The sequence below is a fragment of the Lepisosteus oculatus genome, chromosome 17 (genome assembly GCF_040954835.1).
Source record: "Lepisosteus oculatus isolate fLepOcu1 chromosome 17, fLepOcu1.hap2, whole genome shotgun sequence".
Taxonomy (NCBI): Eukaryota; Metazoa; Chordata; class Actinopteri; order Semionotiformes; family Lepisosteidae; genus Lepisosteus; species Lepisosteus oculatus.
The window spans coordinates 7,054,357-7,067,895 of NC_090712.1; the positions used below are offsets into that span (position 1 = coordinate 7,054,357).

The following is a 13,539-nucleotide window of genomic DNA, read 5'->3' on the forward strand; positions in this document are numbered from 1 at the left end:
AAAAACAGTGAATTAACAGCTAAAAAAAACTATAACAGTGGACAGTGAAAGATTTGCTGTAACACTGTCACAATCAGTACACTCATTTCAATGTGAATAGCAAGAAGCCACCTGACTTCTTGGGAGTATTTCTGCATTAAAGAATAACAAAAGATTGGTGTTATTATGAGTTTTGTTTTCTACAAAACAGAACACAATAAAAGACTATATTTGTAAATTGCACACAGTGTGAGGGTTCAATTTTCCCTTTAAATTTTATGGCTTTGCACCGGAATTATAAGTTTTTCAAGTTTAACTACTTTTCAATTAATCTCCTCACAAATGCACGCTCTGTTATTGCTCAGTGAAAGACTTCACTGTCAACTGAGCTTCACTGTCAGTTGTTGAAGGTTTAGATTATGAGTTCAACAACCTTACCCATTTGTTATGTCTGAAATGTTCTCCACCTGGGTTCATAAATGGAACTTTGGACTTCGTCAGACAGAATTGTTAAGTGGAGCCTTCCGTAATATGTTCATTTACTTGTAGAAGGCCCAGGTAGTTCATTTACTGTTAATGAATGTGCACTAGGGGTTGCGTTCATTTAGCTAGAGGCTACTTATGCTACTTATCCTGGGATCAAGGAATTAAGTAAAAAGTATTACAGTAGTCAAGATGTAAAGTATGACAGCCATGAATCAAAGCTTTTGCAGTCAGCACAGGCCTGTGACCCCAGGTGTTAAAATGGGCTTTATGTACGATAAGTAATAGATTTTGACACTGCAGGGCAGAAACCTATCAGACAGCATCAGTAATTAGATTCGGGCTGATGTTTAACTCTTTTAGAAAGGAAAAAAGCCTTTTCTTTTAGAAAAGGAAAAATAGCTTATCAGAGGTTTTATTATTGCATTTAGTTCCTACATTGTAGATATGTACTGTACCAAAAGAAAATGGACTGAAAATATGGTCCTGGGAAACCCCATTCTGATAATTAAATTCAGCTTCAGAACAAAGAATCTGAGAAGGATAAGCATGATAACATGATATATAAGCCACAATTGTGCCTAAATTGGACCTGTAATACTGATATCTTGACCAATATCAATTTCCATGTATTAGATTAATGAATCTTCTGTTGTTTTTTATTTAGTTGTAGAACTACTTACGCGCATTTCTCATTTCAAGGCTGTTGTGCCTACTGTTTCTCTAAGAAACCAAAGATACCTGCCACTTACACTTAAGTGTTATATGTCTTCTCAAGATGGGCTACGATGATGCAAAAACTTCAGCCTATTTTCCCATCACCTGTGAAACTGAAGATCCATTAAACAGCCCCAAGATATTAAAGAGGGACACCCTGAAGAAAATGTGAGTAATGCTCCTACATGAAACAGCAAGTATAAAAAATGTATATTATTCTTTGCTTCACTGTTTATTGTTTAACGTTTCTCAGGGCAAAACTAGCAAACACCAACGCAGATCCCTCAGCCAAGATGGAGAGAAATGAGGAGCTGGGAGAGGAGCCACCCATGGTCGTCATGGAAACAGGGAAAGGGCTGGGGAAGGATGTGTTCCACAGCTCTTGGAATGCCAGACCCAGAGTTCAGGACATCGGCACAGGAGGACTGGAGAAGTGCAGGAGAACAAACAGAGTTCAAAGCAGCTCCCAGCTTCCTTCTTCTGTGCTGGGAAGCAGCTCTGGTGAAAGGCAGCCAGATGAAGCCGACAGCCAGAAACAACCTCGTCTCATGGAGCAGCTGAGCGCAGGGCCACAGTGCGGGGTCCCAGCTCCGAGCAGTGAGTCAGCATCGCCACAACCTAAACAGAGTCGGGAAAGGAGCAAGAGGCGAAGGCACTGCTCTCGGGAAGAGGGAGAGGGTGCCAAGAAAGTATGCTTTGGAGAGGCTCCAGTATCCCCCAGTGAGGTAATAATGAAAACAGATTCTGCTGAGTCTTTAATACAAACATCTATGAAGAAGTCTCCATTGGTATCCAAGTCATGCTCCGCTCAAGAATCAGCTAAAACCACACTGGATGAGGAGTTGCTTACTTTGGGAAAATCTGCCCTGAAACCTCTCTTCACAAAAAATAACACAGAGCAGACAAACCAAAACAGGCTGACCACAAGCATAAAAGACTTATCTGTCAAGCCTGTATCCTCTCATTCATATATTAGCTCCAGATCCTCAGACAGAAAGGAGGAGGTAGAAAATGTGCCCAGAAAATCAAGATTACGACGGCTGAAGAAGTCCTGAGGGAAGAGACAGTAGGGATAACGCCTCTTGCTGTAATGTTTTGCATGACAAAAAAACCTTTAACATCGTTTTAAATTCAGATCCATCATGTTTTAATAATTATGACCTTGGCCACAGTTCTCCTAAAACCATGAAAAATATTTTCTATGAAGTGTTTTTAAGTAAAATTCCACAGTACAATTTCTATAGTGAGACAGACATTATTTTAAATGGTCTTTTTCCAGTGACAAAAGGGATAGGCCTTTACAACAGCTCACCCGTTCTGATGAATTCTTGTGCAAATATACATGTGTGTCAGAACAGGAAATAATGCCAAAGGTGGGGACTGATGGCTGGGGACGAAGGCTTCATCAGTTTGCTGTAACAACCCTAAAAAAGCTCATTTTATTAAATGCATTCACTCCTAAAAGGGCTGTTTCCAACTGGCGTACCACTTGACTGAAAAGAACACAAGTTCACGTGTGCTTGCTCCACTGTCTCGCTTGTGATAAATGTCTTTTGAGGCAGGAACAATTCTTGAGGTTTTGCTTTGGCGAAGGATGGAGGAAGTGAGGTCGTTCCCATCACTGACAATCTGAGGATTCCTGTGTGAATAATGCATAGTTGATGTCGAACTGAGGTAATCAGGCAGCTTCCAGAGTGCAGTGTGGACCACCCAGAAAGGTCTCGGAAATACAAGATGCCAAAGGCGGGGTTGTTCCTTAAACTCCCAAAGCTGATCCAAATGGAAATGGACTCTGAGGTCTGTGAGATTGTTTGAAAGAGCTGTTTTAAAAAGCTCCATGTGCACACACCCCTTCTGTAGGGTGTATTATGAAAATATCCCATGCTTTTAATAATCACATTTTAGCAAAAGCAACCACTTAAATGTTATGGATGATTACTAATATGATTCTCACACTTTATTAAATAAAATATTGAGACTATTAGAAACTGAAATATTAAATTGAATTTTTAAAATTATTTTATTGCATTGTATTGTATACTAATTAATTTTAATTAAAAATGATTGGTATCATCGAATGGGATCTTTGTATAATGAAAAGAGTAAAAGCCACTTAGGTTAGAATCTCTCATTGCTGCTTGATGTGAAAATAGAAGTGTCTATAGTTAATCCACCAGAGAATTATAGGCCAGGTTAATTAAATGGAACAACAATGTTATGACAAAATGTTGAGAACAAACTTCAATAATCTTTAAATTAATAAGGAATTTCAAAAAGGTTAAATCATATGTAACAAACCTAAGTAATGGCAATATATCTATTTATTTCAGAATTTTTAATTATCAATTTTAAAACTGTGAATCCAAGGTAATGTGCAGATTATTTACTAGTTAATAAACAGAAAATGGTGAGTTATAAGAAGTGGAAAAGTGTATTGGGCTGAGGTAATTTGTGAAGTGCCACAGGAATCTGTTCTAGGTCCTCTGTTCTTTGATTTCTATATATGATCTAGATTCTGCTTTAGTCAGCAAATGTGAGCTGGAAGAAATGTCTGTTTGAAAAGATCTTATGTGTTTTGTGGACTCCTTATAGTCTTTATCCAGACAATATGGTGTCTGGACATTGTCCAGAATGCCAACAAAAATCTAGAATATATTGTGAAAATTATAGAATTCATGTAAAGGGAAATTGTTAAATTTGTAGAATGCTTTGGTAAGACTACTTTAAAATATTGTGAACAATTGTTTTTCTCTCCCCCATAAAACAGGAGTAAGAAAACAGGTTAATTTCTTAAATGGATTTTCATCATACTCTGTCCTTTTTGTCCAATATTTATCTTTTCTTATTGAAACTTTACACTCTTCTCATTACTGGATTGTTCGCATTTTGTGCAAATGAGCTAAATGCTCAGAATTTTAATGACATTGATTTTAAAATTGCAACATGAAAACCAATTGTTATTTTGCCCTGCAATGCATATCAGTTTTTGGAAGAGCTTCATTTTATCACAAAACTTGTCAGATTCTGGTGGTTTGAATCTGTTGCAGACCTTCATAGGTTCTTTTTCTTGAGCTCATCTTCGTTTATTGTTGTGCTTAGAAATATTACGGCAGAAGGGAGAATTAAAGACAACTTAAGAAAGCAAATAACCCAACCCAGTCTTAATCTGTGTATAGTCCCACGCTGACGAAGGTAAGGTTGTGTGTATATTGCAGTTTTATTTACACCTCACATTTAATTAAAGGTGATGTGATCATTTTAAGTATAGCTTAATTGCTGGTAGATTAACCGATCCTGATGACAGAAATGTGGATGGAAAGATCGGAAAATACTGAAAGAGTAAAGGAAATGACAACATCCAAAATTCCAGCAGTTAAGCTTTTAAACAACAGGTACCATATCACTAAAGGTGAGATGATTTCAAACTGGGTGGCACGGAGGTGTGGCAGCTAGCATTGGCGGTTCGTAGCTCCTGGATCCTGGGTTCAAATCTGGCCTTGTGAACCTTCTGTGTGTATAATCGGTGCATTATCCTTAAAGGTTTTCTCCCTCTCCTCCAGTTCCCTTCCACAGAACAAACGTCTAGTCTAAGTTTGAGATTAATTGTGGTCTCTAACTGTGTACCTCATAGTCATGTGTTTGTGTCCTTTCATGGACTGATATCTTGACCAGGGTATTTTGCCTTAAGCTTCCAGGTGATCCTAAACTTAAACAAACTTGCTCAAGGTAACAACAGCGGTGACAGAGTGGAATCTGAACCCACAACCTTCCAGTTAAAAGTCCAGAGTCCTGACTTCCACTCCACCCTGTTGCTACCTGACAGTGAGTAGTTAAGATCCAGTACTGTGGCAGCACTAGACAGACTTGACAATCTCAGTCATCTGTATAGTTAATTCTGTCCTTTGGAATATTTATAATACTTTAGCATAAAGAGCTTTGATGAGACCTGTGCTGTTGTGATATTCAGAAGCCCAACACAATAAAATTAATAGAGGTCATGACAATCTTGTATTCTAAAGAATAATAGAATTCTGTAATACAGGAAAGTTATTTTTGAAGGACATTGATCAAGTGTACAAACAGTAATATCCTAAACAGAACTGAACCCACAAACCTTGAGTCATTAGTCCAGACTACTCCTCCACACTGCTGTGGATTTCAGTAATGGGTGTCTCAGTCCCACCCACTACATCATTTACTGATTCACTTGTGCACTGTATGTAAGGCATCACATGCATGGATATTTAGTGTTGGCTAATGGCACAGTGAAAAAGTCAACCTCTGAACCTCTGGACTAGATCTGAACATGTGTCTCAAGTTGGTGAACCATTCAGGAACCCTTTACTTTCATATTTTTAAGATTCTTCTAAGCAATGGAAAGTTTCTATGATTAACTCATTAATTCACAGCTCATAGATCAGAAAATGTTGCACTAGAGCACTTAAATATAGTTTTGAGCCACTGAGTTAATACCATTGTAAATAGTAGAGGTAATGTCACTAAATATTACAAGATTGTGTACAAGTTTTGAAACACTGACACTGTTTGTCTATAAAGGCAACATAATGTTCCCATGCCAGTTGTGCTATGTGTAGCTCTTTTAAATGTTCTTGCACGTTTGCATAGATTCGAGCTCCAAAAAAGACCACAGATTGAACAAAGTTTCCACTGTTATGCAATTCACGTGGCCTGTCAGCTGTTTGTCTACTGCATATATTAATCGTGACCTTCCCCATAAATAAATCCACTGAAAACAAAGCTTAATTCTCTTTTCGTACAAAATATTTAATAAATATTACTTTCAAAAAAATTCACTGCCAGGAACAACACCTCAAAAAAATCATTCTCAAGTTCTTAACACTAATGTCAATGTACACAAAATATCTCCAGGATCTGAAGGGTTAACGAATGAGATTAACATGACTGAAGAGCCTCTTAAGAAAAGGAAAGAAATGCACAGCAAAAGCACCGATTCCTCAGTTAGGCAAGGCCATTTGTGTGGTTGCAGTTCTAAAATGTTCCCATTGGATGTTCTACTGTTCAAGTATTCACTGTCTAGCTTATTACATTTTGCTAATAAAAGCAGAAAGTAATTACAAAAAATAGATGTACATATGGTTCATTATATAATGAGGAAAAACAGGATTTTACAAGGATGTACTTTTTTCCTTTCCAAACACCTTGCACTTTTGTGTTTTTAACATGCAACAGATCAGCTACACTATTTTGTTCCCTTAAAATGTTTTCTTTATGGCAAATTGTGTCTGTCACTACCTTTTTCTAAAACCCAAAGCAGCAAAACTATATTCATTCTCCTTTTTTTCTCACATGCCTTAGGTACTTTACAAAAAGATGTCCTGGCAAAATTGATACTATATAAATCGTTTCAAACATCTGACGTACAAAACCCTTTTTTTTTCCGGGCAAAAAAATGCCCATCCTATTGTTAAAAAATAAACTATTCTTTCTAGAACACTTCAAATTTTGGCATTTAGGCAACATGAAACAAATTTTCATCAAAAATAAAGAAGCTGTAAGCTTACAAAGCTATCAAAACCTTCAAATCTAAACAATACATATAAATAAAAAGGAATGATATTTTAAGGCTCTTGATTATTAAGTTAATAAATCAAATATACACAGTGATTAATTAAAAAAATATTTACATCTATACAACGTTCTAAATTGACACTTTAAATTCTTCATATTTGCAGCAACTGCTGACATTTCGAACCCCCTCCCACCCCCACCCCCCAACAAAAAATATAATAAAAAATAAATAAACTTTTTTGATGGTTGCTGTGGTATGGAGCTGCAAAGGCACTTTCAAATACAGAACTAGTTGTACACCAACCATAAAAAGCCCATGTTAATATGGAAAATGCTAAATGCTATTTATTTTCTGGTAAAAGCAACAGGACTACGTGTGGACTGTGTTGAATACAGTACCGGAGAAGGACGTTTCTACTGTCGATCAGGGTTTAGACCGTTTCAGTTCTGCATCCGTCCCCATTTCACTTAAGCCACTGCCTTTGCTGGGAATTGTCTCTAGTTGCTTACAGGAGGCATAGTTCCCCAAGTTGATTACCGAGTTTTCCAGTATGCTCCACGGGAGCAATCCAGTCCAAACCAGCAAGAGTTTTACACAAAGCCGACAGGCAGTCTGAAGCTGCGACAGCTTTACTCAAATGACCGTAACTCAGTAAGAAACCAAATGTTTTGTGCTTTTGTTTTCACCTTTTCCTTTTTTTCCTCGCTCAGGTTTAGCTTTCCTAGGAGTTAAGAAGCAGATACGTGTCCTCATGTCTTCTAGGCGTAGTGTGTGCGTGCCTCTGTGCAGAGGAGACAGGAGACTCCGGGCCAGAGAGGGGGAGTTACGCAGGGCAGCTGAGGAGTGTTTAAAACTAGGGAACTAGGCGGGGAGGGGGAACAGGAAACTCACAATAGGCCAATTCTGGTGGGAGCAGGAAAGCCCAGGGCAGCAATAAGAACAAACGTAAAACAAAGAACATCCATTTTTATACCTCCATAGCACAAGCGTAAGAAATGGAATGCAAGGTCTTGAGGCCTATGCATTAAACCATATGTATGGCTGGGGAGGGGGGGTTGATGGGGATTAACACAATATTTCTCCATATTTTTTAAAACAGAAGGCAGAACAGAAGGGCTGGGAGGGGTGAGACTGTACGTCAGAATTATCCTGCGAGGTAGAGAATTGAAGCAAGAGTGTACATGCACTTTAGAATCAATATGTGGGTTAAACAGGAAATGCACATTTTAAGGGTTTATCAACAGGCATGTGCTATAAACCACACAATGCCGACATTTTTAAGCAGCTGTAATGTGACAGAGCCAACAGGAAACTGACCATATTTACTAAATATCATAGTAAATATTGATAATTAAAGCCAGAGCCTTTAATGCCAGTACAGAGCTAGAAGAAGCTAAGCATGAAGGGGGTTGCATGTTTATGTAGATTCTTCTAGTATAATCCTCATCAAAACACAGTAGAGAATCAATATAGAGAACTAACCATGGTCTGGGAAGAGATGCAAGTCCATGGAATTTAAGCTCAAGAATTAGAGAGCACTAGTAAGACCTCATTTGGAGCAGTGTGTTCCTTTTTGGTCACTTTACCACAAAACTGATATTATAACCTCAGACAGAATTCAGAGAACATGAACAATTGCTGGACTCAGAAGACAATCTCCTGTGTGTTTAAAGAAATGGAGCTCTTTTAACTTGCCAGTATATTAAGAGATTTGACCTAAAAGTATAAAATCCTATGGGGCATGGACTGTCCAAAAGTCCACCAAAAGGACTATTTCACTCTCACCAGCAAAACCAGTACATGGGGCTGCCAGTGGAAACCAAAAAGGGAATCCATTTAAGACTGAGAATATTTCTTTCCACAAAGAGTTGTTGGGATCTAAGGGCTTCCCAGTCAGGTGGCTGAGGCCTAGTCTCCGGGCTCTTCTAAGAAAACAGGTAGGTTTTAAACCTAAAACAAATTTAGGTTTACGTAGCTGCAAAACTACCGTATGGAACGTCCTGTCATCTGCGACCCTTCTAATGTTCAATCGCTTTGCAAAACGTTTTTAAGCCAAGGGATGGGCCGATCAGCTCCCGAATGCTCTTGACTGTACCCCCACTCACACACACACCTGCAGCTCGATTTTCGAAAAGGGCACTAGGAACTAGTTTTGCATAGATGTGAAATGCAGCACTTGGGATTCCAGCCAACCACAGCAACTATCATTGCCAGTGTAAGCCAGCTTGTCAAAACTTAAATTAACACAGGGATTCTATGTAAATAATAACCTTAGACTCAAATATGACACAACAGTTTAAGAACTACAAACTGAGCATCACCTACAGTGAGTGTTGATGCATCGGCAGCAGTGCCATCTGCTATACAATGTACTCCATTCGGTTTAAGCTCTGAGCAGTTTCTAAGTCTCTGTTGTCCTGTTTGTTTGTCCAGTTAGGGTTTTTTGTGGGAGTGGTGTGAGGAGATCTGTCTTCTCTGTCGACCAGTGTGTACGCTGGCTGCTTGGCAAACCTGGCCTTCTGCAGGTGTTTGTCAGTATCGTCTTCCTCCATCTCCGAGTTGTGCGTCCTAATTTTGGCAATTATCGAATTCTTGCTTTCGTAATCTTTGATGGGGATGGTGCCGGCGGCGTGCTTCTCTATGGGGTTTTTGATCTGGTTGAGCTGCTCGCGCACGTTGTTGGTGGTGTTGTCCTCCTGGGCAGTGTGAGTGTGGCTGCTCTGCTTCCTCCGGCGTCGCACGCACCACAGGAAGGCCGTGACCAGAGCCAGGATCCACAGGACGATGAAGATGGAGCTCAGCAAGGGCACCAGGTAATCTGGAGCAAGGGAGTGGGGGGAAGCAAACCGCAAACTAAATAAAAATGGCTCCTATCTAACTCATATGGGGATATGTTCACACACATCGTCTGTCTTCGTCTATCTGCTGGATGAAAACCTCATCAAGATTCCTCCAACCTGCCTCGGGATATGTACAGCACAGTAAAAACAGAAATTCAGAGCGCCACAGGCATGAGTGTGTCATCCATGCATGACCCTAATTAATCTCCAACTGCTCTAAGGAGATTTGTGCTTGAATAAAAGAGAAAGCTTACATACATTTACAGCTGTTGCAGACTGCAGCAGAAATAGCGTAATGTACAGATTTTGTTTGCATACCTAACATCAAAAAAGGCCAAGTTTCCGCAGTCAAGGTTTAGCATAATCACTTATTTCCCATACACAACCTGCTACCTTTCAACCAAGTAAATGCTTTTCCATAATGTAGTGTCTGAGTCAACTGCAAGCTCCATCCTGGTGCACAAGGGAGTATTAAATACTAGGGCATCTTTTGAAAGACTTTTAAAAAATTTTATTACATCCAAGCACAATGCTCATTATCTTATATCTTCAAAATCCATTTCAATTAAGCTCTATAAAAAAACACCTTTCTTACCTTGTTTGTTGTCCTTATCTTGTATGCGCACCTCTCCTATCGCATTTATTATGGTGTTGTTCCCCTCACGCTTGCTGTCCAGGTCAGTTATTCTATTAGTTATCTCTTTAATTGGACTCTTGTCTTTTCGTAGGTCATCTGTGGACTGTAAGAAAAAATACATTTGAGCTCATTTGCACGTCTTAAACCTTTGACAGTTTTTTCCAGGTTTTGCAAAGGCAAAGAACTGCAGACATCTGCAATGTAAAGGGTTTACTTTTGTATGAATTCCAAGCAGGTAATCACTATAGTAAAAATAAATGTACACTTACTACGCTGACATGTATCTCATTATTGGCAGAAAGTGAAGGTTCGCAGGTCATGTAGACGGAGAACTCAGATGAAAGATTCTTCATAACGTACAATTTCCTCAGCTCAACACAGATGCGTTCTGTAGTCAGTCCCTAAAACAGGAAGAATGTGAGATTAACCAGAACAATCCCAATGATAAAAGATGTTCCCGTCTAGTTAAGCAGGTTTTGCTCAAATGTATTTTAACCATCTTTGATCCACGTCACAAACTCAGTTAAACTTTTACATTTACCTTACAGAATCACAGTTCTGCAGTTTTAAAATTACAGCTTCAGTTAAAAGTTTTTTCAGGTATCATTGAGCATCAGATATTTACATTATTTACCTAGAAAACAACCTTTATTCCTATTACACAAACATTTTTAATATTTGTTGAGTAAAGCTAGAGTCCTTATAATCATCTGCCTTTTCTATGTGAACAAAATTCATCAAAGATGCTCCGCAGTGAGAGTAAGCAAACCATATTTAATGATCGAATAAATTACATCTCCTAACCGCACACAACTATTTTGATTGAGCTCCTCAGTGTCAAAAAATTAACCGGGAAAAATAATTTGAAAACAATCATTTGACATATTCTGACATCCAGTCATGTGTTAGCAGTCCTGGCTCTGAAATCCCTATAAACCCTACTGGGTCAGGAGCCCACAAAATCCCATCTTTGCCCACATGACTTACTGGTTCCATTTTCTCCTTGTTAAAGGTGAAAATTATGTTGATGCAGCTGTTATCCAGGAACTGTGAGCTGGAATGACATTTGGGTTTAGCTGGTTCTTGTCCAGAAGGCCAGCATTGCCCCTGTTCAGCACAAGGTGGCACAAAGCAGTGATCAGCTTTTACGGGGACACAGGTCTGACCAGCGGAGCACTCAGTGCGGCCTTTAGCATGAACTCTGCAGGGCTTGGGGCCACACCACATCTGCAAAAATAGATCAGCGAGCATTAAACACCCGCCGGATTATCTCATCATTTCAGAAGAGTTTTATGTTCATCCAGGAAAACAAAATGGTACCTTTGTGCAGGAGACTCTTCCATTTTGACACCGGCAAGTGTTGCAGTCTTCAACCCACTTGGTCCCATCATACATAACCCGACCACTGGCAATACAGGGCCTTCTGATTACTGTAAGGTAAAAAGGTTGTTTCTGAATCCTTGGTGTGTAGCAAGCAAAGTGTCTTTTTAGGGTGGAATAACTATTTGCTAGCAAATCTGTTTCTATTTAAGCAAATCTCCAAGTTTACCTAGTCGAGAACTCTAATAAACACTATGACTTTTAAGAAGTAAGATGGATGATACAATGACAGCTTACCTTCTTGACATCTGGGTCCAGAGCGATCAGGCGGACAGAGGCACTGATAACCATTGATCTCATCCACACATGTGGCTCCAAAAGCACATGGGGAAGATTGGCATTCATTGATATCTGTCGACACACAATGTACAGAAACAGATTGATTTCCAGTGACAAGGCTTCTTGTACACAGAAAGGCAGAAGCTCTTCCTTGCAATGTTGTTCTGAGCTATTAGCCCAAAACAAGTCCAACTTGTATTGTTTCCCACTGAAATAAGATACAGGATACAGTGGACCCTCCAGTAACAATCTGATTAAAAATGCTGACGGCACTTAGCGTTTCACATTACTTCTTACCAGGGGCGAATTCTAACCAAATATTCAACACCATGCAAAATATTTTCTTTTACAAAAATGTAATTGAAAGGCAAAGCTGTACAGATAATCTTCCCCCATCTAGGGCTGTCATAGCTCAGGGTGAATTGGAAACTTTTACCACTCAAACAGCGTATTTTTATCTAGAATGTTTAAGAGGTTGAAATTTGACCTATTTTAGAGCGTGTTGGAAAATGCAGGGCAATTAACAGCTATGCGGAAAGAAAAAAATAAATTTGATGTTTTCCAATCTCGTGGGAATTTCAGAATAGTTTGTCAGATTCCACGAGCAATGTTACAACAGTTCAAGGAGCATACTGTCCATACAACTTCATGGAAATAATGTAATATACTACTGGGGATCAGGGGTGTAGATCAGGGGCATTTATAAGAGCTTACATGAGATTGCTGTTATGTAAGTGCTTTGTTCTCAGGATCACTCATCAGGTAAAAAAAACAAATTTCAATTTATAAGTACATTTATAATGTAAATTAAACTTTCAAGACACCTGCACCCTACAGTGATGCTAGTTTAGGTCACTGCAAACGCGCTGGTATTTTAAATGGGCAATAAAAAGGATGGGACTGTGGTCTAAACTTTGATACTTACTGATCCTACAGTCTGGACCTGCAAAACCCGGGGCACATTCACATCGGTACCAATTGTCACCGTCCACACATGTTCCGCTGTTGTAACTGAAAGAGACATCGGAAGAGAGAGGTGAATCTCGAAAGGTCAGGCACAGTTCAGGCTCAGGCAGTTTATATGCAAGACAACTATTTGCACTGTATTCAAAGTCCAAGCTCTCTTACAGCAGTGTCTTGAACAGACAAGCTTAGATGATGATGGAGTCCTCATACAAGGTGAGCTATCTTTTAAGAATTCAAAGCTATGACAACAACTTGCACATCATAATACAAATGCTGAATTTGAATGACTTGTGGTTCTCTCACCACAAGCACTTTTTTTTTACAAATATGAGTCTACCATGCAATACTTTCATATAACCAATGTGTGTGTGCGTGTTTAGTAGCCCTTTAATATTGCTGAAAAACAGATTTTGTGTACTTAATGTTAGCTAAGAACTATTAGCTGAGAGACTTGTTTACCAGAGTTAATTTCTTAAAAGTATGTTTTGGAATTACTTACCAGGGGTGTGGACTGCAGTCATTGGTGTCTGCAAAAGAGAAAGTTATTATTTAACACATGTAAAGCAATCAGAAACAAAGACAAGTTGCGACTTGCATGCACAGGGTGACTCCAATGGGGTGAACCACTGGCACTTTTAATGATGCCAAAGTTGTAGTTCCTGATTATTCCACATTATTAACTGTTTGCAAAATGCGGTGTTTGCCCT

At 39.0% G+C, this 13,539-nt stretch overlaps 2 protein-coding genes across 4 annotated transcripts in view; one reads left to right on the forward strand and one right to left on the reverse strand.

Annotated features, from left to right (window-relative positions):
- slx4ip (SLX4 interacting protein) overlaps positions 1–3,431 on the forward strand; it is a 40,390-nt gene extending 36,959 nt beyond the window's left edge. For 2 of the 3 annotated variants that reach the window (XM_015363186.2, XM_069180048.1), the window contains exons 7-8: positions 1,241–1,347; positions 1,433–2,325. In XM_015363186.2, coding sequence (XP_015218672.1) covers positions 1,241–1,347; positions 1,433–2,234 — 909 coding nt within the window. In that variant the 3' untranslated portion in view covers positions 2,235–2,325. Of the gene's footprint in view, positions 1–1,240; positions 1,348–1,432 lie in introns of all 3 variants that reach the window. The other variant, XM_015363187.2, reaches the window with a different exon arrangement.
- Positions 3,432–5,943: 2,512 nt separating this feature from the next.
- Positions 5,944–13,539, reverse strand: part of jag1b (jagged canonical Notch ligand 1b) — a 30,475-nt gene continuing 22,879 nt past the window's right edge. The window contains exons 19-26 of the mRNA XM_015363176.2: positions 13,332–13,359; positions 12,792–12,877; positions 11,825–11,938; positions 11,528–11,637; positions 11,195–11,434; positions 10,477–10,608; positions 10,166–10,310; positions 5,944–9,548 (exon numbers count right to left, since the gene is read on the reverse strand). Coding sequence (XP_015218662.1) covers positions 9,091–9,548; positions 10,166–10,310; positions 10,477–10,608; positions 11,195–11,434; positions 11,528–11,637; positions 11,825–11,938; positions 12,792–12,877; positions 13,332–13,359 — 1,313 coding nt within the window. The 3' untranslated portion in view covers positions 5,944–9,090. The remainder of the gene's footprint in view (positions 9,549–10,165; positions 10,311–10,476; positions 10,609–11,194; positions 11,435–11,527; positions 11,638–11,824; positions 11,939–12,791; positions 12,878–13,331; positions 13,360–13,539) is intronic.